The sequence below is a fragment of the Callithrix jacchus genome, chromosome 1, assembly GCF_049354715.1.
Source record: "Callithrix jacchus isolate 240 chromosome 1, calJac240_pri, whole genome shotgun sequence".
NCBI lineage: Eukaryota > Metazoa > Chordata > Mammalia > Primates > Cebidae > Callithrix > Callithrix jacchus.
Window position 1 is genome coordinate 180,042,035 of NC_133502.1, and position 26,366 is coordinate 180,068,400.

Consider the following 26,366-nt stretch of genomic DNA (forward strand, 5'->3'; position numbering starts at 1 on the left):
CCTGGCTGCCTGGGGCCCACTTGCATGGCTGCACCCTTGCCTCCTACTGCCAGTCCTCTCTGAGTGTTCAGCCACTGCTAACACTATTCAGGGAAGGGGATGTATTCAGGGAGGGACAGGGCCTTGCTGAGGCTGGCAGGCAGAAACCTGCTGCTGGGGTTTGTGTTGAGGAATGTGAACAAAGCTGTCTGTCGGCAGCGCCCTCCTGGCCTGCATACTGACCTCCTGGTCTCCCTACCGACATAGGAAACCAGATGGTAAAAAGGACCCAGATCTTAGCCTGCCCATCCCAGCATCCTCTTCTTTCAAGTCTGCTGGAAATGACCATGGCAGCTTTTGTAAAATTGTTCCCCTGTAGTTACTTCAGACAGAATGTAGAGACAGAGCTACTTATTCAGCTAGATGATTATAAGGTAATAATCAAAATAGGGCCTTAGAGGTTATTTTTAAAATGTTTCTAACAGTTTGCTTAGGGATCATATTGATGGGCAGTATAGCATGACTTTTGAAATCTGACAACCTTGTGTGGTTTGCAGCTATACCACTTATTAGCTTGATGGAACCTGGAGAATTGTTTGACTTCTGCGCCTCAGTGTCCTCCCTTGAAGTAGGAATGATACCTGCCTCTGCTGGTGGTTCTGAGGTATCCATGAGGCATTGATGGGCCAGCATAGGTCAAGTGCTTAGCCCAAACCTCGCACAGAGGAGGGGCAGATACTGGCTGCTGTCATCATTCCATTCACATCACGAGCTCTGTAATGACATGGATATTGCACATTTTAATGGAAGGACTGAAGTACCTCTCTACCACCAAAAGTTCTAGAGAGGACAAAGTGTTACTCCCTCCTGATATCCAGCCTTTACTCCGCCTCGGTGGCTCCAGTGAGGGCCAGTTGTGCTGGAGCTGTCTGCCAGGGACAAGGTGAGGGCGGAGCTTTGTTTAAGGCACAGACCCCGGTGTGGTTCTCTGCTGCCCTGGGGCCACATCCTCCCACCAAGGTATCAGGTAGCAAGTGGGCCCACAATGTGGGGACTCGGTTCTTAGATTTGGAGAACACAGAAGTGCCACTACCTGAAAGCTTCTCTTTTAGGTAGAAGGAGATGTGAGAACCAATCATTAGCATTCCCTTTGTAATAATCACGAACGGTGAGTTACCTGAGTTAGGTGAATCTTGGAAGAGCGTGTCTGTGTAGAGTTTGGCTTTCATTTACAGATAAGCCATGGGGGTGGCTGCCCTCCTTGAATCTTATCCAGTAGAAAGTTGGATTCAGTGAGTTGAGTGCTGAGTTAGAGCAGAAACCTTCATTTGGCCATTTCTTGTCACCTTTATCACTTCACCTGTGGAGTGTAAATACACAGCCTTTTTTGGGGAGCAGCCTGGAAATAGCTTTTAAACTTCAAAACATCTTTTGATCCAGCATTTCTATTTCTAAGGTCATATGCCATGGGATTACTTACAGAAAAAGGGTGCAAAGATATGTAACCAAAAAAATTCTTGGCTGGGTACGGTGGCTCACGCCTGTAATCCCAGCACTTTGGGAGGCCATGGCTAGTGGATCACCTGAGGGTCAGGAGTTCAAGACCAGCCTGGACAACATGGCGAAACACCATCTCTACTAAAAATACAAAAATTAGCCAGGTGTGGTGGTGCATGCCTGTAATCCCAGATACTTGGGAGGCTGAGGCAGAAGAATCACTTGTACCTGGGAGGCTGGGGTTGCAGTGAGTGGAGATCATGGCACTGCACTCCACCCTGGGCAACAGAGTGAGACTCCATCTCAAAAAAATGAAAAAAATTCTTTTTTTTTTTTTTAAATGTTTTTGTTGTTGTTGTTGTTGTTAAAACATTCTTATTGTAGTTATATCTGTAATGGGAAGGAAAAAAACCCTTATGAGAGATTGGTTAAATTACGGCCTGTCTGGTTGTGTTGTGTGGTCATTAAAAGCAAAAGGAAGATTCATGTCTATGGTGGTGAAAAGACCTTCAGATGCATGAAGTAAAAAAAAGTCATGGAGCTATATGTATGGGGTTACTCCACTTCTGTTAGAAAAATACTATATTCCTGCAGTGTAAAACTCTCTGCCAGTTAAAAACAAACAAAACCTGTGTTAACAGGTCTAGAAAAGTCTGCTTGGAGTTTATCTCTGGATGATGAGATTGTGATGTTCTCTGTTACCTACTTTTATTTATAAGTTTATTTTTACTATAAGCATGTATTTATTTTGTAAGCTGAGAGGAGGTAAAGAAATCAGCCCCCTGAGTAGGTGTGGTCTCTGGGTCCGGAGGAAGGGCCACAAGCCCTTAATTTCAGTGACTTATTTTCCCTGTTGGCAAATCCTTCATCACTTGCATTGTTTACAGTGAGCTTTCAGTTTTTGCAGACAGAAGGCTCTACAAGAAGGCAGAAAAGTTTTATTTTTAAAAAAAGAAAGAGGCCAGATGAGGTGGCTCACGCCTCTAGTCCCAGCTACCTGGAAGGCCAAGGTAAGAGGATTGCTTGAGGCCAGGAAGCAGAGGTTGCAGTGAGCCAAGTGTACCCCGCTACACTCCAGTCTGGGCAATAGAGTGAGACACCCCTGTCTCAAAAAAAAAAAAAAAAAAAGAAAAGAAAAAGCAACAGCAGAAGTCTGTCTTGTGCTAATTTAAAATGTCAGTGACTAGACCTTAAACATGGTTTGTTCTCTCATTAGTTTTTGCTAGCATAAGAATCTACTGGGGAAAGTCATTTTTATTGTCCACATAAGGTCTGCTTCCTGTGAGCAGCTGAACAGCTGTGGCTCCTGGGAACGTAGAGACCTGGCCAGGGAACTCTGTGCCGTGCCTGACCCCACTGCCCTGCCTTTCTTTGTCTAGTTCCAGTGCAACGGCCTCTCAGCCGCCGGAGTCGCTGCCGCAGCCGGGTTTGCAGAAATCTGTCTCCAATTTGCAGAAACCGACACAGTCAATCAGTCAGGAGGTAGGTGTTGGGACCCCATCCCGACTGTTGCCTGGGCATGGTAGCCTCTAAGTGTCCTTGTCGCTGGGAGCTGGGAGGAGTTGCTACTGACAAGTGTGGTTGTGCTTGACCTGTCTATTCCAGAGGCATACTCTATGACTGACTTTAGAAAACTAGCATGGGAAACTGTCATGGTCACTGGTGAAGAAATTTAATCTGCCAACTTTTAGAAAAAAGACCTCAGATACAGACTAGGATACAGGGTCCTACTTTGGTTCCTGTTGATTTGCTTGAGACAGGGTCGCTTAGGCTGGGCTGCAGACTACTTCAGGGTTTCCCAAAGTGAGCTCCCTGGAAGCTTGGGCCACAAGAAGACAAAAAGTGGTAGGCCACGGAAAGGTTACTGGCCAGGTGAGTTTGAAAAACAGAATGAAGCAAACTCCTTTTCTGCGGTACTTCTCAGTGACTTTCATATGCTAATGTCTACCGTGAGTCTCGGAAAAGAAGATACAATATAATGGGCAGCATTCCCCAAATTTATTTGTCCTCAGAAACATTTCTTCATTGAATGTCTCTAGGGACTAATGTCTCTCAGAACATTGCTTCGGGAAATAGGAAGCTACAATCCTTTATTTGTTGATACGTTTTAAATGTTTTTCAAAGCAAAAAGTAATGATGTAACCAAGCAAGAGCTCATAATACACTCAGTCCATCAGAGTCTGGATACAGGTTTCCAGAAATCAGCAGGAGGATATACTTAGCCGGAGCTAGAAATCTAGATGAGAAGTTTATGAATTTTTTTACAAGACAAAAAGAAACGTAGACATAGATATCTTGTATTAACCAGCTCTCTTGATAACTGGAATGAACATATTTTGGTTTTGTTTTGCTACCTGGGCAATGTAAGGTCTCAAATGTCATCCCCTCTCTGCTTTAACCATACTCAGGGAAGTCTGTGGCTTTGCCAGGACACCCTCTCCCCACCTAACACTGAAGTGTGCTTCTTGCTGTTTCCCAGAATTTGAAAGAAACGGAGTGAGCTGATAGAGCTGAGATGTGAAGCCTGTTACGTATGTGCCCAGCCCCACCACTGGGGACTGTGGGTGAGGTCCTGGGCATCTGTTTGAATGAATTGCTGAAGGGGCAGCACTACACCAAGGAAGGGCAACCCATCCTGGAGCTGGCACAGGGCCCACCTTATCCAGTACTCAGCATTTCTTTGCTGCTACCTGGTTTTCTCTTATATGTGAGGGGTGGGTAGGAAGAGGCGCCCAGTGTTTTTTGAGTTTTAGAACATCTCCACAGAGGGATCACAGCAGCTCTGCTCTGTTCTGCTGAAGTCTCAGCAGCCTTCTTGGTCCTGCGGGTGTTCTTTCTAGATTATTGCCAGGGGAGTCATCCCTGTAACTGCAGAGGTGAGAGGAGTGGAGAGATGGGGTTGTATTAGCATATTACAGGCCCTCAGTGGAGGGCTTGTGTGGTGGGGAGCCCCTCTGCCCCCTGCTTAGTGCTTGATCTGAAGGCCTCCAGCCCACCTGTGGGACGTGTCTGGCCCCAGCTGCACTGCCCAAATTGTGCCACTGACCCTGCCCTTCTGTAGTCTGCAGCAGGGAAACTGTTAGGCACCCCAGGTTGCCCGTATAAAGCATTCAGGGAAGCTCTTTGATAAGTAAATGGATTGCTGTGGCTGATCAGCTGTGTATCACAGGCAAGAGAGACAGTTACCTGCCTTGTGAGTGGATGGTGCTGGTTGAGGTGGGTGGGGGGTGGGAGGGAAAGGGTAATGATTTAATCTGGCATTACATCTAGTAAGTGGGGAAACTTTATGCTGCAGCAGCTTTGTTTTGTGTATTTTTACCTTCAGTTAGAAAGGCTGTGAGTTTAATGTTGACTGGAAAGACCGGTGAGCTTAATGGTTAGGTACGAGAAAGGGCACTGGACATAGGCGGGGTGGAGGCTGGTCCTGGTCCTACTGTTCTGCATCTGACTCTCCTCTGAGCCTCAGTGGGGGATGTGAGTAGAACCTTCCCAGGGTGTGGTGAGCATTCGGTCACACTGGGCATGTCATACATAATGCTGACCCTGGTGAGTTTTCAGCAGAGGTGAGCTGGCGGGGTTCTCAGGAGGGGAACTGTGCCTTGTAGAGTCACAGCCACTGCAGAATGCGCTGCAACCGGCCCACCCAGTTAGCGTCTTTGCATTCTTCATTAGCAGTGGCACAGCTTTAAAGACATGCTGGAATTGGGCCTCAGTCTGTCTCTGGAGCAAAATTAAGTATCTCTGTGTGGGCACAGGAGGTTCCAGAGCATAGCATGGAGGGAGACAGGTTTGGGTCCTGGCTTTGCTGTGTCACCGTCTGTGTGACTTGAAGCCATCACTCCCCAAGTCCTGCTCCTTGTCTGTAGAGTAAGCGTGGCATTTTCTAGTCCCTGGGACTGCTGCGTGGAGTGTGCGTTCCAGGAGAGGTTCAGGGCTTCAATGCTGCTCAGAAAATGGTGATGGATCTGTATAGGGTTTGAATCTAAGGTGCTGGCCTCTTGGCACCTTGTTGTAACGGGCTGTTACTGTGCAACTGACTTAGGGAGCTGGCCCTCTTCTGATTCTCTTCTTTCTTTCAGAATACAAATTCAGTGCCAGGTGGACCAAAGTCATGGGCACAGCTGAATGGAAAGCCAGTAGGACACGAAGGTGGTAAGTGTGCACCTGTGTGTGTATTTGGGGGTAGTGGGGAGGGGGAGGTAAATGCCTTTTCCAGACTGTCTGATTGGGTCTAGGCACCCAGAAGCTTTGAGGACTCTCTTCCACAAAGGGGTACTGTTCTGTGGAGCCCTTGCCTGTGCACAGTGGGGCACTGGTTCTGCAGAGGTGCCAGCTCTTTGGTTTCTTGGAATGAATGCTCTTGCTGAGACAGAGGAGCGCTGACTGGGCCATGTTGCTGGTGGACTCCTGCCTACTCTGCGGGGTTGCCAACACCATCTGCTTCCTCTTTCCTGGGACCAAAGGAGGGAGGTGTTGTGTGGCTTGGGTTGATGAAGGAGCCAGCCTTGGAGTCGTAGCGGCCCGCCTGGAGGATATTCTACCTGAGCACTCTGAGGGTTACATGGTGTTACCAGGAGCACTGTGCCCACCACACAGGAAGCTCCCACTATGCAGAGCCCACTGTGCTTCTTCCATGGAGTAGCTCAGGAGAAAGAAGAGGATGATGGACCAAAGGAAACAGTGTTCAGAATTTTAAAATAAAATTCATGGGAATTATACATTCACACTGCTTCCAAGGCAGGCCTAGAACAGTGGGCTAAAGCAGTTCTGGTGAGTCCTATTCAGCCAGGCTGCCCTCTAGCCCCCTCAGTCCTTGGAGAATATGGGTCAGCAGATGTTCTTGAGAGAACCAAAAGATCCAGGTTTTCTACATGAGCTCTTCTAATTTTTGATGATAGCTTGAATGTTTCTAGCATACTGTGCTGCAGACCAAACTAGGCAGCAGCTCTGAGTGAGAAAGAGGGTGGTCGTGGCGTGGACACCAGGGAAAGCCCACAATTCGCTTTCTCCTGTAAAGCACATTGACTGTCCTTTTTTTATCTTTTGCCCCCATCCTGGTGTCACCTTCTGCGCTACCCCTGCCAGCCAAGGCTTCACCAGACTTGGTCTTTAGTAGCCTGTATTAGAAAACCAACTGCACGTCGTTCGTTCCTTGAACCTCACCCCCAGACTGCCATGCCTAGAAGGTCCTGCCGCTTATGGGTTGACATCCTTGTGCTCAAAGGCTCTTCCCTCAGTCTCCAATGGGAAATGACTGATGAGTTAATTTCAACACCCCAGCTTCTCCCAAGGGGCTTGGGGTACAGATTGAAGTTACATCGTGTTACCAGGTGCACTTGCCTGTGAGTAGCTGGGACCACAGGTGTGTACCACCACATCTGGCTGATATTTTTTTTTCCACAAGATCTCACTATGTTGCCCAGGCTTGTCTTGAACTCCTAGTCTCAAGCATCCTCCCGCTTTAGCCTCCCAGTAACTAGGGGCTGGGACCACCACACTGGCTTATTGATTGGTTGATTGACTGACTGACTGAGACAAGATCTTACTATGTTGCTCAGACTGGTCTCCAGCTCCTGTGCTCAAGTGATCCTCCTACCTTGGCCTCCCAGAGTGCTAGGATTATAGGCGTAAGCCACAGTGCCTGACCCCAAAAGGGTCTTTGAAGATGCTTTATGAAGACTTGTAACTGGTTCTTTGGCTTTCCATATCTTATATTTCCATAAGGTTACATTTTTGTTTTTTGGTTTTTTTTGAGAGAGAGTCTTGCTCTGTTACCCAGGCTAGATTGCAGAGGTGTGATAGCTCACTGCAATCTCTACAAAAGTTAGAATTTTTAGAAATAGATAGAACATATTAATTTTTATTTAAAAAGAACAACAAAGATTAAAAAAATCCTGTATAAATTGGCCCAACTCCTATAGAAGCCAGTTTGGCACTGCCTGGCATAATAACAACACATAGTACCCTTTGACCTAGCAACTGCACCCTAAGGAAATTGCTCTACAAATTATACTTGCCCATTTGTGAAATAATCTGTGCATAGGATTATTCACTGCAACATTGTAATAGCAGAAGATTGCAAATGATCCCTTGAAATGCCTGTAAAATTCTAGTACTTTAGCTATAAAGAAAAAAAGCAGAAGTTTCTTATCGATTTGGCAAGCTCTCCAGGGCCTATTCTTAAGTGAAAAAAAGTACAGAACAGTATATGTAGTATCTTTTTTTTTTTTTTTTTGAGATGGAGTTTCACTGTTGTTGCCCAGGCTGGAGTACAATGACACAATCTCGGCTCACCACAACCTCCGTCTCCTGGGTTCAAGCAATTCTCCTGCCTCAGCCTCCCAAGTAGCTGGGACTACAGGCGCGTGCCACCATGCCCAGCTAATTTTTGTATTTTTAGTAGAGACGGGGCTTCACCTTGTTGACCAGGATGGTCTCGATCTCTTGACCTTGTGATCCACCCGCCTCGGCCTACCAAAGTGCTGGGATTATAGGAGTGAGCCACCACGCCCAGCCAGTATATATAGTATTTTAGTAATCCCAGCACTTTGGGAGGCCGTGGCAGAAGGATTGCTTGAGTCCAGGAGTTTGAGACCAGCCTGGGCAACATGACAAAACCCTGTCTCTACAAAAATTCAGGCTGGGTGCAGCAGCTCACGCCTATAATCCCAGCACTTTGGGAGGCCAAGGTGGGCAGATCCATTCTGGCTAACACGGTGAAACTCTGTCTCTACTAAAAATGTAAAAAATTAGCTGGGCATGGTGGTGCATGCCTGTAGTCCCAGCTACTTGGGAGGCTGACGTGAGAGAGTCACTTGAACCCAGGAGGTGGAGGTTGCAGTGAGCTGAAATTGTGCCACTGCCCCCTCCAGCCTGGGTGACAGAGTGAGACTCCATCTCAAAAAAAAAAATAAAAATAAAAATAAAAATAAGCTGAGTGTGGTGGCGTACACACCTGTAGTCCCAGCTACTTGGAAGGCCAAGGCAAGAGAATCACCTGAGCACCAGAGGTGGAAGCTGGAGTGAGCTGTGATCACACCACTGTACACCAACCTGGGTGACAGAGCAGGACCCTATTCTCAAAAAACAAAACAAAAAAAATGGGAGTGAAGAAAAAATACACTTCTAAAAAATGTTGTATATGCGGGGTTTTTTTGTTTTTTGGTTTTTTTTTTTGAGATGGAGTCTCACTCTGTCACCAGGCTCGAGTGCAGTGGTGCGATCTCAGATCACTGCAACCTCTGCCTCCCGGGTTCAAGCAGTTCTCCTGCTTCAGCCTCCCTAGTAGCTGGGACTACAGGCCACCATGCCCAGCTAATTTTTCTACTTTTAGTAGAGACGGGGTTTTACCATGTTGGCCAGGATGGTCTCCCATCTCTTGACCTCGTGATCCACCCACCTCGACCTCTCAAAGTGCTAGGATTACAGGCGTGAACCACCATACCCAGCCTGTATATGCGTTTTTAAAAATCCACCCATCTGCACACTAGTGTATATGCATTGTTGGCCAAAGTGAGAAGATTGCTTGATCCCCAGAGTTTGAATCCAGCCTGAAAAACATAGCAAGACCTTGTCTATACACAAAATTTTAAAAAGAAAGAAGAAATAATTGCAGGCAGAAATCTACCAGCCCACAGAATAGACACACTGGGCAGGGTGGGGGCTGAGTGTAACAATCATCCTCAGTTTCCCCTCCTATGCTAGATTTACACATCTGTGACACTGACAGGAGTGTGGGTATTTGAGGGTATTGCCCACAGGGTTTTGCATGACTCTGTGGAATTCAAAAGGACTTCTCCTTAATTGATACACTCTATTGGTTGGTTAAACTGAAACAGACTCAGGAGACCTGATTATGTGTTTGGGCAGAGGTCAGAGGCTCAGATATCAGCTGCTACCCAACCAGTGGCTCAGCCTGTGACCTTGGAAGATGCCCTGACTTTCCTGCTGCAGTTTCTCATTGCTGGTTTTTTTCCTAATTCCAAATCTACCATATTTTGTATTATTATTATTATTTTTGCTACAGGGTCTTCTTCTGTTGCCCAGGCTGGAGTATAGTAGCACAATTTTGGCTCACAGCAGCCTCAATCTCCTGGGCTCAAGCAGTCCTCCCACCTCAGCTTCCCGAGTAGCTGGGACTACAGGCGCATACCACCATGCCCAGCTAATTTGTGTGATTTTGGTAGAGATGGGGTTTCATAATGTTGTCCAGGCTGGTCATAACCATATTTTAAAAACGAGAGTTTTAATTTTATTCTTGCTAATTACCTTTTACCATAATGAAGCGACTCTGAGTCAGAGCCACGTTCACAGATCAGTGGAGCTCCTTCATGATGCCTAGAGGCCCTCTCTGGCTGGTCCTTGGTAAATGGTGTCCAGTCTCAGCCTGGTCAGGTTTATTTGACCCTGGACCTTTTTAACTAAGGGAGTGGCAAGCGAATTGCTGCCACATGCCTGTGTGGTGATGCAGCCACACCTTTCCAACACAGTTGGCTTTAGTGAACAGGTCCGTGGATCAGTGGTGTTAAGAATAATAACTGCCTAGGGGAAGATTTGGGTTTGGCTGTATAAGGAATAAGGCATGCCACAGGGGGCCATTCATTGTGTGGTGTTGCTGCTGTTCCTAGATTTCTACAGTCTGGGGCATGCTGCATATTCCAGATGAAGGGATAGGGGCCACCTGAACCTTTTACCTGCACCATTTTTAATATTTTCATCCAAAAATGGTAGCAGAGCCTCTGTGCTAAGTTCTTTGTATAAGGGAACATTAGGAAAGGCTTCTTCTCTAAAGTAGATTATAAGGCTGAGGAATGAATGAAAGAATGAAGAAAGAAACAGTTTCTAGGATTATAAGAAACTCTTCCCAGGATTCTATGTTTGGCCTTGTAGGGCTCAAGGAACTTAGTAGAAAATGCAGAAGGACAGGTGAATGAGGAGGTACTCATGTAAATCTAATTTCCACCTGTCTTACCACATTCGATGGTAGAAAGCAGCATTTTTTTTTTTAGTTTTTGAGAAGGAGTCTCGCTTTGTCACCCAGGCTGGAGGGCAGTGGCACGATCTTGGCTCACGGCAACCTCTGCCTCCCGGGCTCAAGTGATCCTCCAATCTCAGCCTAAGTGCCTGGGACTACAGGCGCCTGCCAACCTGCTAATTTTTTCTGTTTTTGGTAGAGACGGTTTTGCCATGTTGCCCAGGCTGGTCTTGAACTCCTGAGCTCAAGCGATCCACCCAGTTTGGCCTCCCAAAGTGCTGGGATTACAGGTGTGAGTCACTGTGCCAGGCAAAAGCAGCATTTTAATCCTTTTAGGGTGGCCTGGTGTTGCCTCCACAGGAAAGCAGTTGGCTTCTTGGCTTTCCCTTGGCTGATTTTATAGGAGGCGGTGCGTGTCTGTGGCCCCAGGCGGTCAGAAGGACCTTCCCTGTCGGGACAGGCTGTGGCCTGGTGCTGCTGTGATATCTTACCCCATTCCGTTTGTAAGCAGGTACTGGCCCCTGCAGGTCAGCTGGGGAGGCCATGGTGCTGTCAGCAGCAGCCTCCCTTGCTACCCTCAGCGCCCTGGTGACATTGGCTCCCTTAGAAAGCCTACTTCGAGGCAACATGGCTTTTAAGGTGTGGAGCTGGGAAGTGGATGACTGTTTTCTTTAGTGTTTTGTTTTAAAGTCTCACTCTGTCTCCCAGGCTAGAGAGTGCAGTGGCATGATCTCGGCTCACTGCAACCTCTACCTCCCGGGTTCAAGCAGTTCTCCTGCCTCAGCCTCCCAGGTAGCTGAAACTACAGGTGCACACCATCACATCTGGCTAATTTCTGTATTTTTAGTAGAGACGGGATTTCACCTTGTTGGTCAGGTTGGTCTCAAATTCCTGACCTCAAGTGATCCACCCATCTCAGCCTCCCAAAGTGCTGAGATTACAGGTGTGAGCCACTGCACCCCGCCAGCAGACGACTGCTGACTCCATCTCACTTCCTCCATGTCTGTCCTGTCTTCACAGGTTTAAGGGGCTCAAGCCGACTGTTATCCTTCTCTCCCGAGGAATTTCCGACGCTGAAAGCAGCTGGCGGGCAGGACAAGGCTGGCAAAGAAAAGGGCGTCTTAGATCTGTCGTATGGGCCAGGACCAAGCCTCCGCCCTCAGAGTAAGTGACTGCAGCCTCTGGGCACTCAGTGGAGTCACAGAACTTCCTCCCTTGTCTCTGCACTCCTAGAAGGGTGCTGATACCACTGGGGTCTCTGGCTCGAGCTGGAAATATGGTTCTTTGGCTTGCCACCTGATCCATGCATCCATTGGACTTGCTACCTAGGCCATTAGGCCTTGTGCTTTTTTTTGTCTTTTGGGGTAAGCCAGGCCAGTCCCCTCTCCCTCTGTTGTCCAGTTGTTAGTTTTGCTGTGCCTGGTGGCTGTGACAAGGACGGACAATGGGCCAATTAACTTAGGTCCCCGGGTTAGGAGCTTATTTTCTAAAGCTCTCAATCCTAGCTGTGTCTAGTCAGAATCACTGGGGAGTTGGTGAATGAGTTTGATTTCCAGGCCTTCCCTTCCCCAGCCCAATTAGGATCTGTATTTTTAACTCATTCCTCTGGGGATTGTTGCATAAACCAGCCTAGCACTGGTCTCTACTGGCCCCTCATCTCGGGTCTGCCCAGGGAAGTGGTAGGATTGTGTAGCACTTCTTTTTTTTTTTTGAGATGGAGTCTCACACTGTTGCCCAGGCTGTAATGCAGTGGTGTGATCTCGGCTCACTGCAATCTGCCTCCTGGGTTCAAGTAGTTCTCCTGGCTCAGCCTCCTGAGTAGCTGGGACTACAGGCATGCAGCACCATGCCCAGCCAATTTTTTTTTATATTTTTAGTAGAGGTGGGGTTTCACTATGTTGGCCCAGATGGTCTTGATCTCCTGACCTCATGATCTGCCCACCTTGGCCTCCCAAAGTGCTGGGATTACAGGCGTGAGCCACTGTGCCCGGCCTGTGTAGCACTTCTTGTTGGAAATTTCTCTTTGGAAGCCGAGGGTGGCTAGATGTTTAGGTGGTGATTGCAATTTTCCACGTGTTCTACTCAGGGATTTTGAAGTGGCTCATGTATTTCAGGGGACTTGATCAGGTCTTGAAATGCGAGGGCCTTTTGTTTGCTTGTCTTGATGTATCTCCAAGGCCTCTCCCATTCAAGTCAGAAGTGATATCCTGTAATTCAGTTATCACCGTGCATGTGTCTCACTTAAAACAGCACTCACTGCCCTTCCAGTGCCCCACACAAGACTATTTTGTTTGTTTCATTTTAAAGGACAAGAGTTACATCTTTCTGGGATTAATTAAGATGAGCTGTTTTGTAGGCCTATAAAAATTTAGATGTAGAAGAAACTTCTTTCTAAGCATCAGTTTCATCTCCTTGTTGGAGAAGATGAGGAAGCATGGCCAAGAGGAGTGACCTCAGCTTGCCCCAAGTCACACAGCAAAGGGATTGAAGGGCTGAGGCCAAACATGTTCTGGGTCTCTCCCTTAAGGGTCGTGTAACTCAGATACCTTGGTACTTCAAATTCTAACCAGAAGGTGACCAAAAACAGGGGTCTGTTTCATCTGATTTCTTTTTGGCCTCTAGTAATTTCCACCCAATCTCACTACATTTGGCAATAGGAAGCATCGTTTTAAAAAGACAGAGAGGTCAGCATGTTTCTGCTTGTGAGCTACACAAGTGCCCCACACCTCTGCTGGAAGGACAGCAGCTGGGTCTTGTCTGTCTTGTGGGCTGGTGGATCTTGACTAAAAGGTGCCACTGCTAAACAAAGCCCAAAAGCGCTGTGTCTGGAACTCTCTCCTATTTTGTGTTTTTTGGTTTTTGGTTTTTTTTGAGTCAGAATCTTGCTCTGTCGCTAGGCTAGAGTGCAGTGGCCCAATTTCTGTTCACCGCAGCCTCTGTCCCCTGGGTTCAAGCGATTCACCTGCCTCAGCCTCCCAAGTAGCTGGGACTACAGGCGTGTACCACCATGCCCAGCTAATTTTTGTATTTTTTAGTAGAGACGGGGTTTCACCTTGTTGGCCAGGATGGTCTCAGTCTCTTGACCTTGTGGTCTGCCCGCCTCGACCTCCCAGAGTGTTGGGATTACAGGCATGAGCCACTGCGCCTGGCCTCGTCCCTGTTTTAATGTGTAGCCCAGTGCTAACCCTAAGTGGGGTGGTCAGCATTCGTTGAAGGAATGACCCAAGGCTGTTTTCATAAGGGTTGTTTTAATCTCTCTGGGTTGTAGGATTGGGGAAGGAGTGGGGGTGATTGTTACTCACTGATGAAGCCTTCTCTCTGAGTAGATCCCATTTTATATTTCACAGTCAGACTTCCCTCAGCAAGTTCATTCTCACTGGCCAAGGGTCTGTCCCAACCTTCCCTCACAAATTTAACATTTCTTCATTTTTTTGTTGTTGTTGTTTTTTATTTTATTTTTTTGGTGAAGGAGGGGATCCCTTGACCTTCAGAACCTCATACGATCCCTCCTTCCCCCTCCTCTTCCCTCTCCTCTTTGCCCCCTTTCAATTTCCAGATGTGACAAGCTGGAGGGAGGGCGGTGGGCGACACATAATTTCTGCCACGTCTCTCAGCACCTCCCCAACTGAGCTGGGCAGCAGGAACTCAAGTACGGGAGATGGAGCCCCCTCCTCGGCATGTACCAGCGATTCTAAGGACCCCTCTCTCCGCCCGGCTCAGCCTGTCCGAAAAGGGGCTTCACAGTTCATGGGAAATGTATACCACCCACCTACATACCATGACATGCTTCCTGCTTTTGTAAGTCTTCAGAGTGTACGTTTTTTTTTTCCCTCATGATGTTGGATTTGTGTCCAGCATAACCTAGGTCAAGTGGTTGAATGTCACCCTTTGGGGTCTCCTCTTGGCCCTGTCACCCTACTTCCGAGGTTTACACTCATTTTGGATTTTCTCTCCCTGCTTTTTAAATCTTAAGGGCCTCTGGCTTCTTTCCCTGGTGATGTGCATATGATTTTAGCTGTGGTTCTTTAGAAACAGGAGAGGCAGGTTTTCTCTGATATAGGTTCCCCAGTCTACTTACTGACAGCAGGAATGAAATGGGGGAGATGGTGGTAGGATTGATTAGGAAACCCTAAGACTTTCCTGTTTCTTTTTCCCATTTTCCACTTTCCAAAACAAATTCTAATTTTACTAGCAAATCCTGTTCATCGATGTTATGTTTCAGATGTGTTCGCCAAAGTCATCAGAGAACCAGGGTACAGTGGAACGAGGCTCTTTTCCCCTTCCTCAGCTCCGCCTTGAACCCCGAGTTCCTTTTAGACAGTTCCAGATAAATGACCAAGATGGGTGAGTCCATTGCGTTACAGTCATGTGTGTAGAAATTACTCCGGTGGTGATTCTGGTCAGGATGAGGGGCTGATGAGAAAAGTGCTGTGTCTCCAGGAGAACAGAGAACTTAACCAGCTCAGCATGGCAGGGTGTATGGGATGGTGGTTGGGATTTGGAGCTGGATCAGAGATTGAGTCATTATTTCAAGTTCCTGGTAGAGTTGAAGTTCTGGCACATGCATGTTGCTGCTGCCCTAGGCCTTAGCAACCACATGTAAAACCGCAGGACAAGGCAGAACTTCTTTCTGGGATGTACTTGTTTGCTCATTATATATTTCTTTGAGAGGATCTGATAGAAATACTAAACATGAACCTTTGCAGTATGGAATTTATTTTTGGAAAGGTGTTTGATTTTGCCTCTATCTGCATACTGGACATGATTCCATCATCTTTACTTTTCTCTCTTTTATCAGAAAAGAAAACAGGCTGGGAATGTCTCGCCCACTCCACCCACTAAGGCAGCTGGTGGAGCGGGTGCCACGGCCCACCATTATCAACGCAGAAAACCTGAAGGGCCTTGACGATCTGGACACTGATGCCGATGATGGCTGGGCAGGTGGGCAGAGAAGCCCTGGTGGTTTAGACGGGCAGGACCGAAGTCCACCTGTACTGACCAGGGATGGAAACCCCCTGGCACCACTGTGTGTTTTCCCTTGGTAAGATAGGGACTAACAGCAGGACAACGAGGCAGCCCCAATTCCCTGCATCCTCATTTGCAGCCCGTCTGGTACCTCCTTCCTGGCCGAGCCATTAGCTTCTTTTGGTCTTTATTTTTGAGCTTAGAGTTTTGTGGTTAACTTTTTAAAAATTATTGATGATGCAAAACCTAAACAAAAAAATAATAGCTTCCAGCCACTCATCACTCAGGTTCAATTAGTACCAATGTTCTGCCAGTTGGTTTTTGTTTGTTTTAATTTAATTTTGTTCTGAGAGACAGGGTCTCAGCTACTCTGGGCATACTGCCTGTGGGTTAGCCCTGCTCTGCAAGGAGCAGTAAAAAAAAAAAAAAAAAAAAGATAAAAAGGAAAGAGGTAGGGTCTGGCCATGTTGCCATTCTGAAGTGTAGTGGCTGTTTACAGGGTCCATCATGGTGAGCTGTAGCCTCAAACTCCTGGCCTCAAGCATCGTCCTGCTTCAGTCTCCAGAGTAGCTGCTAGAACTACAGGCGGGTGCGGCAAACTGTTTATTCTGCCATTCTTATTTCTCTTTTCTTTTTTTTTTTTGAGACAGAGTTTCGCTCTTGTTACCCAGGCTGGAGTGCAATGGTGCGATCTAGGCTTACCGCAACCTCTGCCTCCTGGGTTCAGGCAATTCTCCTGCCTCAGCCTCCTGAGTAGCTGGGACTACAGGCACGTGCCACCATGCCCAGCTAATTTTTTGTATTTGTAGTAGAGACGGGGTTTCACTGTGTTGACCAGGATGGTCTCGATCTCTTGACCTCGTGATCCACCCGCCTAGGCCTCCCAAAGTGCTGGGATTACAGGCTTGAGCCACTGCGCCTGGCTGCCATTCTTAATTTCTTTATCTCCGCCCACTCCCCATAACCCAACCTGATTATTTTCTTTTATAATTATTTATTTTCAGGTAGATTTTAATGACAGTGACAGGCATCCATCTCACATTTTAACTGTACGGTTTTACAAATGGATACGTGTATATCACGCACACCCATATCCAAAGAGATAACATGCCCCTTACCTCCCCGGGTTTCCTCAGTGCTCCTCCCTGCGACTGGCCTGTTACCAAATGTCACATGAGTGAAGTCACAGTTTTTACTCTCATACGGTTTTCATATTCACCAATGTTGTTTATATGCCAGTTGCTTTTAGTTGCTGAGATATGTTCCAGTGTATTAATATACTGTAGTTTATTTATTCATTCAAGAGGCCCACTTTACATTATACTTCCATTTCTCTTGGGTAAATATGTAGAATTTTTGGGTCAAAGGGTAGGCGTAAGATTAAGTGTTTAAGATCTGTCCAAACTTTTCCCCTGGTGGTGTTATGCCATTTTACATTCCCAACAGCAGTGTGTGAAGCTGGTAGGTCTGCATCTTACATTTTGGTGTTCATTTTTTTTTGTTTTTTTTTTTTAAGAGACGTGGTCTCAGTTTGTTTTCTAGGTTGGAATGCAGTGGCATGATCAAAGCTCACTGGAGCGTTGAACATGTTTGTCTTTTTAATTTTAGCCATTCTAGTGGGTGTTTAGTGGTATCTCATTGTGCTTTTAATTTGCATTTTGCTGATGACTAATGATAAACACACTTTTATGTGTTATTTGATGACTGATATATCATCCTGTTTGTTGTCTCAATTGTAAAAAATTGAGTGGTAGGATACCAGCCCTGGATACAAATTCTTTAAAACTTTTATTTTGCAAATATATTTCCTTATTGCATTGTCTATTAATTTTTTTAAACACAATGAGGAGAAGTTTGAATTTTGAAGTTTAATGTATAAATTTGAGTTTTTTTCTGGTTATTATTTTTGTGTCCTAAAATCTTTGCTTCCCCTTGGTGGTAAAAATATTACTAGATATTTTATAGTTTTAACTTAATTTTAGGTGTTTGATACACATTGGGTTAATTTTTGTTTATGACAGGTTTGTTTTTTCCCACATGGCCAGTTTTCTACAACATTTCTTGATAAGATTTTACTTTCCCTGTTGAATTGCTTTGGAACTTTTGCCAAAAATCAATTGACTATAAAATCATTGGTCTATTTCTGGACACTGTTCCATTGACCTGTTTGTTTCTCCTTATGCCAATACCACACTGTGGGTTTATAGGAAATCTTACATTTCGGAAGTGTAAGTTTTCCAACTTCGTTCTTTTCCAAGATTGTTTGTTTCCACATAAATTTAGAATCAACTTGTCAGTATTTACAGAGAGCCTACAGGCATTTTGGTTCAGATTATGTTGAATCTCTATCAAGATAAGTGACATCTTAATTTTTTTTTCCGAAGACAGAGCCTTGCTTCGTCATCAAGGCTAGAGTGCAGTGACATGATCTCGCCTCACTGCACCCTCCACCTCCCAGTTCAAGCGATTCTTCTGCCTCAGCCTCTCAAGTGGCTGGGACTACAGGTGTACACCACCACACCCAGCTAATTTTTCTGTTTTTAGTAGAGGCGGGGTTTCACCATGTTGGCCAGGCTGGTCTTGAACTCCTGACCCCATGATCCGCCCACCTTGACCTCCCAAAGTGCTGGGATTACAGTTGTGAGCCACTGCACCCCACCTGACATCTTAATTTTGAAACTTGTTTTTTTTTTTTTTTTTTTTGCACTCCTGCCACCGAGGCTGGAGTGCAGTGGCATGATCTCAGTTCACTGCAACCTCTGCCTACCGGGTTCAAGCGATTCTCCTGCCTCAGCCTCCCAAGTAGCTGGGATTACAGGTGTGGGCCACCATGCCCAGCTAATTTTTGTATTTTTAGTAGAGATGGGGGTTTCACCATGTTGGCCAGGCTGGCTCCCTCACCTCGTGATCTACCGTGACTGGCCCTTAATTGGGAATTTTTAGGAAGCTGGTGTATCACTTTATTAGGACTTTGATTTCTCTCAGCAGTGTCTTGGCATTTTCACGTAGAGATCCTGAATGTCTTTTGTTAAATTTATTCTCAGACATTTTTATGGTTTTTTGATGCTATTATAAATATCATTGATTTTTAAGGACAATTTTATTTTTCAAGGGTTTGTTGTCATTATATAGAAAATACAGTTGTTTTTTCTGTATTCACTGGTACCAGCCACTTTGTTGAATACATTAATTAGTTTTACTAGTTTTTGTTGATTTCTTAGAGTTTTCTACATAAACCATTACGTAGTTTGTAAATAAGGACAGTTTAACATCTTCTTTTTCAGATTACTTCCTTTCTACTTAGTGTTTTTTGCCTGTGGTATACTTCGGGTATAATATTAACCTCAAGTTCTTTCTGATCTTAGGAAGAAAATGTTTTGTGTGTCAGCATGAAATGTCAGCTGTGGTTTTTTTTGAGATACTGTTTATCAGGTTGAGGATGTGTTGCCTTCTATGTCTAGTTTGCTGAGCCTTTGTTTTTTTGTTCTTGTTTTTGTTTTTGAGGTGGAGTCTTGCTCTGTTGCCCAGGCTGGAGTGCAGTGGTGTGATCTCGGTTCACTGCAACATCCACCTCCCAGGTTCAAGGATTCTCCTTGCCTCAGCCTCCCACCTAGCCAGGATTACAGGCACCTACCACCATACCCGGCTAATTTTTTTGTGTTTTTAGTAGAGACGGGGTTTCACTATGTTGGCCAGGCTGGTCTCAAACTCCTCACCTCGTGATCAGCCCACCTCTGCCTTCCAAAGTACTGGGATTACAGACGTGAGCCACGGCAACTGGCTGGGTTTTTTGTTTATAAATTATGGGTGTTGCATTGTGTTCAGTGCTTTCCTGCATCTGTGATCATACTGTTTTTCTCCTTTATTTTGATAGTAGACTGCATTGATGTTTTTTTTAGTGCTAAACCAACCTTACATTCTTAGAATAAACCCTCTCTTCTTGTATGCCTAGACTAAATTTGTTAATATGTATTAAAGTTATGTCATGAGGGATATTGGTCTGTAATTTTTTATGCTTTTAATGTCTCTGTCAGGTTTTGGTATCAAGTTGTGCTGGGCTTATAAAATGAGTTGTGGAGTGTTCCTTCTCTACTTTCCTAAAGAATAAGATTGCTGTATTACTTCTTTTTCTTTTTTTTTTTTTGAGATAGGGTCTCTCACTTTGTCACCCAGGCTGGGTACACTGCTGCACAATAATGGCTCAACACAGCCTTAAAATTTTGGGCTCAAGTGATCCTCTGCCTCACCTTCTGAGTTGTTGGGTTTACAGGTGCGAGCCACTGTGCCTGGACAGTATTACCTTACCAGTGAAACAATTTTGCCTCTGGAGTTTTCATTGTGGAAATACTTGCAGTAATTTAATTTCTTTAATTAGTTTTGAGACTGCAGATTCCCTGTGTCATTTTGTGTGAGTTTTTTGGTAAGTTGTGTTTTTTGAGGAATTTGTTCATTTCTTTTGAGTTGTTGAAATTATTAACATAATGTTGAAAATATATTACATTATCTGTTTGATGTCTGTAGGATCTCTAGTGATATCCTTTAATTCCTGATAATTTGGTAATTTGTGTATTTCTTTTTCTTCATTTCTGCCAAGGAATTGAATTGTTGTATTAATCTTTATGAAGCAGCAGCTTTTGGCATTGTTCACTTTCTCCATTTTTTGACTTGTTTTCTGTATATATTTTAAATGATTTTTTAAATAATTGGAGCAGGTTTTTATTATTGGCCATTTCTAAATTGCTAATTTAGTTGTCTTATAGCCAGAGAGCACATTCTGTATGATATCACTTGTTTTCAAGTTAGTAAGTCTTGTTTCATGACTAGAATATGATTGGTCTTGGAGAATATTTCAAGTGCACTTTGAAAGTATATATATTCTACAGTTGTTGCTGGGTGTCATGTTTTGTATGTTTCCCATTAGGATGGTTTTTGGTGGCATTCAGATCTTTTTTTTGGCCTGTTTTTGTTTTGTTTTGGAGTCTCTCTCTGTCAGCAGGCTGGAGTACAGTGTCTTGATCTTGGCTCACTGCATCCTCCCCCTCCTGGGTTCAGGTGATTCTCCTGCCTTAGCCTCCCTCAAGTAGCTGGGATTACAGGCATGCACCACCATGCCCACCAAGCTCATACTTGTATTTTTAGTAGAGACGGGGTTTTGCCATGTTGGCCAGGATGGTCTCAATCTCTTAACCTTGTGATCTTCCCACCTTGGCCTCCCAAAGTGCTGGGATTACAGACATGAGCCACTGAGCACGGCCAATGGAGGTATTCAGATCTTATTGTATACTTACTGATAATTTTGTCTGCTTCTATCAGTTAAGGAAAGAAGGTGTTCAGCTCTAATCATGGATTTATCTATTTCTCCAATTAATACTCATGGTTTCTGCTTTATTTATTTTGAAGCTGCTCTTAGGCATACACACGTTTCTAGTTTCTGTGCCTTTCTGGTGTATTTCCACATGTCCCTCTTTATCTCTAGTAGTCTGTTATCTTGCAGTCTGTTTTGTCCTGTGTTTATACCAATTGCTCTGACCCTACTTACTGTTTCCACGGAATATCTGTTTCCATTCTTTTCCTTTAAACTCCTTTGTGTTTGTATTTAAAGTTATTATTTAGCAAATAGCACATAATTGCAACTTACTTTTTAAGTTTCTAACTCGGCCTTTTAATTGTATTGAGTTTTTGTTGTTACCTCTTAAAATTTTTTTATTTTAATTTAATTTAATATATATATTTTTTTTTCTAGAAATGAGGTCTTGCTTTGTTGCCCAAGCTGGTCTCGAACTCCTGGGCTCAAGCAATCCTCCTGCCTTAGTCTCCTGTGTGGCCAGAATTGCGGGCATACATCATGGTGCTCAGTTACCCTTGTTTCTGAGGCAGGGTCTTGCTCTGTTACCCAAGCTAGAGTGCACTGGCACAGTCACAGCTCATGGCAGTCTCACTTTCCTGGGCTTAGGTGATTCTCTCACCTTAGCCTCCAGAGTAGGGGGGACTACTGGCGTGCACCCCTATGGCTGGCTAATTTTTTGTATTTTTAGTAGAGACGTGGTTTCACCATGTTGCCCTGACTGGTCTCAAATTCTGGGCCTCAAGTGATCCTCCTGCTTCAGCCTCCCAAAGTGCTGGGATTACAGGTGTGAGCTGTGAATCATATGACTATATGAGTCACATAATTTTTATATAATTATATGATTAACATAATTTTCCTATAACATAAAATTTACCCTTTTGAAGTCTGGTTTAGTGTTTTTTAGTATATTCACAAAGTTGTGCAACTACCACCACTATTCCAGAATGCTTCCATCACTCAAAAAAGAAACCCCATACCTGTTGGTAGGCATTCCCTCCCACCTCCTACTTTCCAACCACAAATTTGCTTTCCATCTCTGGATTTGCATATTCTGGACATTGCCTGTCACTGGAATCATACAATATGTGGCCTTTCTTACCTGGGTTCTTTCACTTAACATAATGTTTTCACAGTTAATTATGTTATAACAATGTGTTTGTATTCATTCTTTTTTACGGCCAAATAATAATCCATTGTGTGGACCTACCACACTGTTCACAGGATCGTAGGTGATGGACACTTTTTGCCATCTGAGCCACTTGGGCTGAGCAATGCCTGGGGCAAGTGGTAACTCACACATCTCACAAGTCATGTTTCTGTATTGCAAGGGTAGACAGCTACCTCATTTCTGCCTGGTTTGTTCACCCTCTTGGGCCTTAAAATACATTTTAAAGATACATTGTTCAGATTTAAGAATTGTTACCTATGGGACAGTTAGTCTAACCAAGCTGTCCTAAAGTCATGGGGGGAGGCAGCCAGGTGGTTGACTCAGCTCCTCTGCTGGAATAGTGAGATTCCTGAGCAAAGGAAGCTTTCCCATGGTACCTGGGCACCACTGACCTTTTCATTCTTTCTCATTCTTCTGGGCCCTCCTGTTGCTGTAGGCCTCCATGAAGAAGTGGACTATTCTGAGAAACTCAAGTTCAGCGATGATGAAGAGGAGGAAGAAGTTGTGAAGGACGGCAGGCCAAAGTGGTAAGGACCCCTGCCCCATCAACGTGAGAGCATTTCTCAGTTTCCATAGCAACCTGGAAGGGCAGATACTGTTTCCAATTTGGGGTGACAGCTGCTGATCATGGCTGTGAAGGAGTAGAGCCAGGGTTTGCCTGCAGGTATGGTATGCGTCCTGTGCATAGTCAACCTCTTCACCACTGTGTCAGTGTGTGCCCGAGTGTGTTATGCAGACCATGTCTTCATGGATTGCTCATGGCTGTTAAGCTCAAAAAGGCTTCTGTGTCTGAGCAAATTTGGGAAACTTCCCTGGGTTCAAATTCTTTTTTTTTGGAGACAGGCTGTCACTCTTGTCACCCAGGCTAGAGTGCGGTGGCATGATCTTGACTCACTACAACCTGTCTTCTGGGCTCAGTGATTCTCTCACCTCGGCCTCCCAAGTAGCTGGGACCACAGATGAGTGCCACCATGCCCAGCTAATATTTCTACTAGAGATGGTGTTTTGCCACATTACCCAGATTTGGTCTCTAGCTGCTGGGCTTAAGTGGTCCACCATGCTACAGCCTCCCAAAGTGCTGGGATAACAGGCATGAGCCATCACACCCAGCTTCAATTAATTAATTAATTTCTCTCTCTCTCTTTCTCTTGCTCCCTCTCTTTCTCTCTCCTTTCTGTCTTTCTCTTCTTTTCTTTTCTCTCTCTGTCTTTCCTTCCTTCCTTCCTGTCTTTTTCTTTCTTTCCTTTCCTTTCTTTTCTTTCTTAGATGGAGTTTCGCTCTTGTTACCCAGGCTGGAGTACAATGATGCCATCTCAGCTCATCACAACCTCCACCTCCTGGGTTCAAGCAATTCTCCTGCCTCAGCCTCCCGAGTAGCTGGGACTACAGGCCCACGCCACCATGCTCGGCTAATTTTTTGTATATTTAGTAGAGACGGGGTTTCACCATGTTGACCAGGTTGGTCTCGATCTGTTGACCTCGTGATCCACCCGCTTCAGCCTCCCAAAGTGCTGGGATTATAGGCGTGAGCCACTACACTTGACCAACTTCTTTCTCTACTCCAGGACCCCTCAGAGGCTTGAACATACACTGAGGTGCAGTGGCTCATGCCTGTAATCCCAACACTTCAGAGGCCAGGGCAGGCAGATCACTTGAGGCCAGGAGTCTGAGACTAGCCTGCCTGAGATGGTGAAACCCCGTCTCTACTAAAAATACAAAAATTAGCCAGGTGTGGTGGCATAGGCCTATAATCCCAGCTGCTCGGGAGGCTGAGGTAGGAGAATTGCTTGAACCCAGGAGGCAGAGGGTGCGGTGAATGGAGATCACTCCATTGCACTCCAGCCTGGGCAGCAGAGCAAAACTCTGTCTCAAAAAATAAAATAAAATAAAAAAATTAAGTATACTGGGGAGGTGGAGAAGCAGAATGGATGCCAGCTTTCCTGAATTTATTTGACCATGTGAATCTTCTCTCTCTCTCTCTCTCTCTCTCTCTCTCTCTCTTTTGGGTCATTTCCTTGGACTAGTTTAGTTTTACTTTATTTTTTTTTAGAAAGTACTGCATTGTACTCTCATCCCTCCAGTTTTTATCATAATAGTAGTAGCATTTACTAATACTTTTAAAATAATCCCCCAAAATTAGCTGGGCATGGTGTGCACCTATAGTCTCAGCTACTCAGGCGGCTGAGGTGGGAGGACTGCTTGAGTCCAGAAGGTCGAAGCTGCAGTGTAGAATGCCTGTTTGCTTCACATTTATCACTGCTTTCCTTTAAAATGTTATTGTTTTATATCATTTAGATATTAATGCTTTGCTGTTGTCTTAGAAATATTTTTCTCTTTCTGTTTTCTTGTTAATAACTGAATATTGTTCAGTCAAATCCGTGAGTCATCTTTTTCTTTATTTCATCTTTTACTTAAAAGCACCTAAAGTAAGTGCCCATCTTCTGGAAGGAGTTGGTAATAATAATCTGCTACTCCTTCTCTGATGGCACACAGAAAATGAAATTCTGTAATTTTTTTTTATGCTGTTTGATTTCGGCTGAAGTTTTGGATGCAGTCGGGGCATACCTGTGGGTCAGTTCCTGGAACACTAAGCTCAGAAGGAGCTGTGATTAAGAATTTAAATCAAAGGCAAAGACATAAGCTCTTAGAGACTGATTGGAGCAGTAGGACACTCTGTTCCTTGTCTGTTTGAGGCGATGAGAACTGAATATTCCGCTGAAGGACCTGGACATTGGTTTTGGAGGCAATTTTGCCCCTGGCTTTGACCAAGGGCACTTCAAAATCACAGTGCCTGAACTACCTCCTCCTGAAACCTGCTCTTTTCATGTTCTCTAAGCTGGTTGGTGACCTGGTAGAGCATCCACGTCTTATTTGACATCTTTATTTTCTCATACATGATTGGCTCCCAAAACTTGCCCTGACTCTCTCCTGTTTTCATTTTCTCTGAGGCTGTTGGGACCTCCTCCTTTTCCGAACCATCCATGCATCTACCAGTTTATCTCCATCCTTTCATCCTGTCCTCTGTGGCCCATCCTTCACACCCTGCCATAGTCATCTTCTAAAAACACAGATCTTTTTCACAGGTCAGCAGCTTTCCTGTGGTCTCCATTTCTTACAGAGTCAAGTTGGAATCACTAGTAGTTGTTGCCCGTTCTGTAATCTCCTGAGTTGTGTTACCTGCCTTGTCTTCCCTCCCTCCCGATGTACATATGTGTGGGTAGAAACGCAGGCCCACACACCTGCCATCCCCGATTCCCACTTTTCTCTGATCTGCTGTATTCCTGGGCCCTTGTAAATGCTTCGTCCCAGTGCTGTTGCTTCTACTGTGACGTGTCCAGACAAGAATGGCACCCATCTCCCTTCTTGTCCAGCCGCCCCTGCAGCTGTGTTTTGGAACCTCCTTTTCCGTGCTGTGTAGGCTCTGCTTGTCTCTTCTTGCTCTTTTTATTGTGGCACTGTTCAGTAGTCATCTTTGGTTCTTTTGAGGGGCATTTATTGAGCAACCGGCTTGTGCAGAGCATAGGGAGGGAGTGCTACCAAAAGGAATCAGACACACACCTGGGAGTACTGGTTCAAATCTGTGGGGTGTGTCCCCTTAACTTTGATGAGACTCAGCTATTGACTTTTTTTTTTTTTGGAGACGAAGTCTTACCCTGTCACCCAGGCTGGAATGCAGTGGCATGATCTTGGCTCACTGCAACCTCCGCCTCCCAGGTTCATGAAATTCTCCTGCCTTGGCCTCTTGAGTAGCTGGGATTATAGGTGCACACCACCACACTAGGCTAATTTTTGTATTTTTAGTAGAGATGGTTTTCCCATGTCGGTCAGACTGGTTCTGAACTCTTGAACTTGTGATCCGCCCACCTTTACCTCCCAAAGTGCTAAGATTACAGACATGAGCCACCGCACCAAGCCCAGCTACTGTCTTTTCAAAGCAAGAGTGTTCAATCATTTGGCTTCCCTGGGCCACATCGGAAGAGTTGTCTTGGGCAACACATAAAATATACTAATGATAGCTGGTAAGTGAAAAAGTCAGGAAAAATATCTCATAATGTGGTTTTGTTTTGTTTTGTTTTGTTTTTCCCCCGAAACAGAGTCTCATTCTGTTGCCCAGGCTGGAGTGTACTGGCGTAATCTCGGCTCACTGCAGCCTTGACCTCTCAGGTTAAAGCAATTCTCCTGCCAATTCTTCTAACTACTCAGCTTCTTGAGTAGTTAGGATTACAGGTGTCCGCTACCACACCTGGCTAATTTTTGTACTTTTAGTAGAGACTTGGTTTCACCAGGTTGGCCTGGCTGGTCTGGAACTCCTGACCTGAAGTGATCGGCCTGGCTTAGCCTCCCAAAGTGCTAGAGTTACAGGTGTGAGCCACTACACCCACCCTCTCATAATGTTTTAAGAAAGTTGATAAATTTGTGTTGAGCTGCATCCAAAG

At 45.2% G+C, this 26,366-nt stretch overlaps 1 protein-coding gene across 50 annotated transcripts in view; it reads left to right on the forward strand.

Annotated features, from left to right (window-relative positions):
* The window catches only part of PRRC2B (proline rich coiled-coil 2B), a 113,349-nt gene that overhangs the window by 47,990 nt on the left and 38,993 nt on the right, over nucleotides 1-26,366 (forward strand). For all 50 annotated transcript variants that reach the window (XR_013519724.1, XR_013519726.1, XR_013519725.1 and 47 more), the window contains exons 4-10: nucleotides 2,856-2,958; nucleotides 5,556-5,628; nucleotides 11,471-11,614; nucleotides 14,007-14,248; nucleotides 14,673-14,794; nucleotides 15,249-15,391; nucleotides 22,367-22,457. Coding sequence is in view for 47 of the 50 variants with exons in the window: in XM_078329905.1 (XP_078186031.1) it covers nucleotides 2,856-2,958; nucleotides 5,556-5,628; nucleotides 11,471-11,614; nucleotides 14,007-14,248; nucleotides 14,673-14,794; nucleotides 15,249-15,391; nucleotides 22,367-22,457 (918 nt within the window). In the remaining 3 variants the exon portion in view is untranslated. The remainder of the gene's footprint in view (nucleotides 1-2,855; nucleotides 2,959-5,555; nucleotides 5,629-11,470; nucleotides 11,615-14,006; nucleotides 14,249-14,672; nucleotides 14,795-15,248; nucleotides 15,392-22,366; nucleotides 22,458-26,366) is intronic.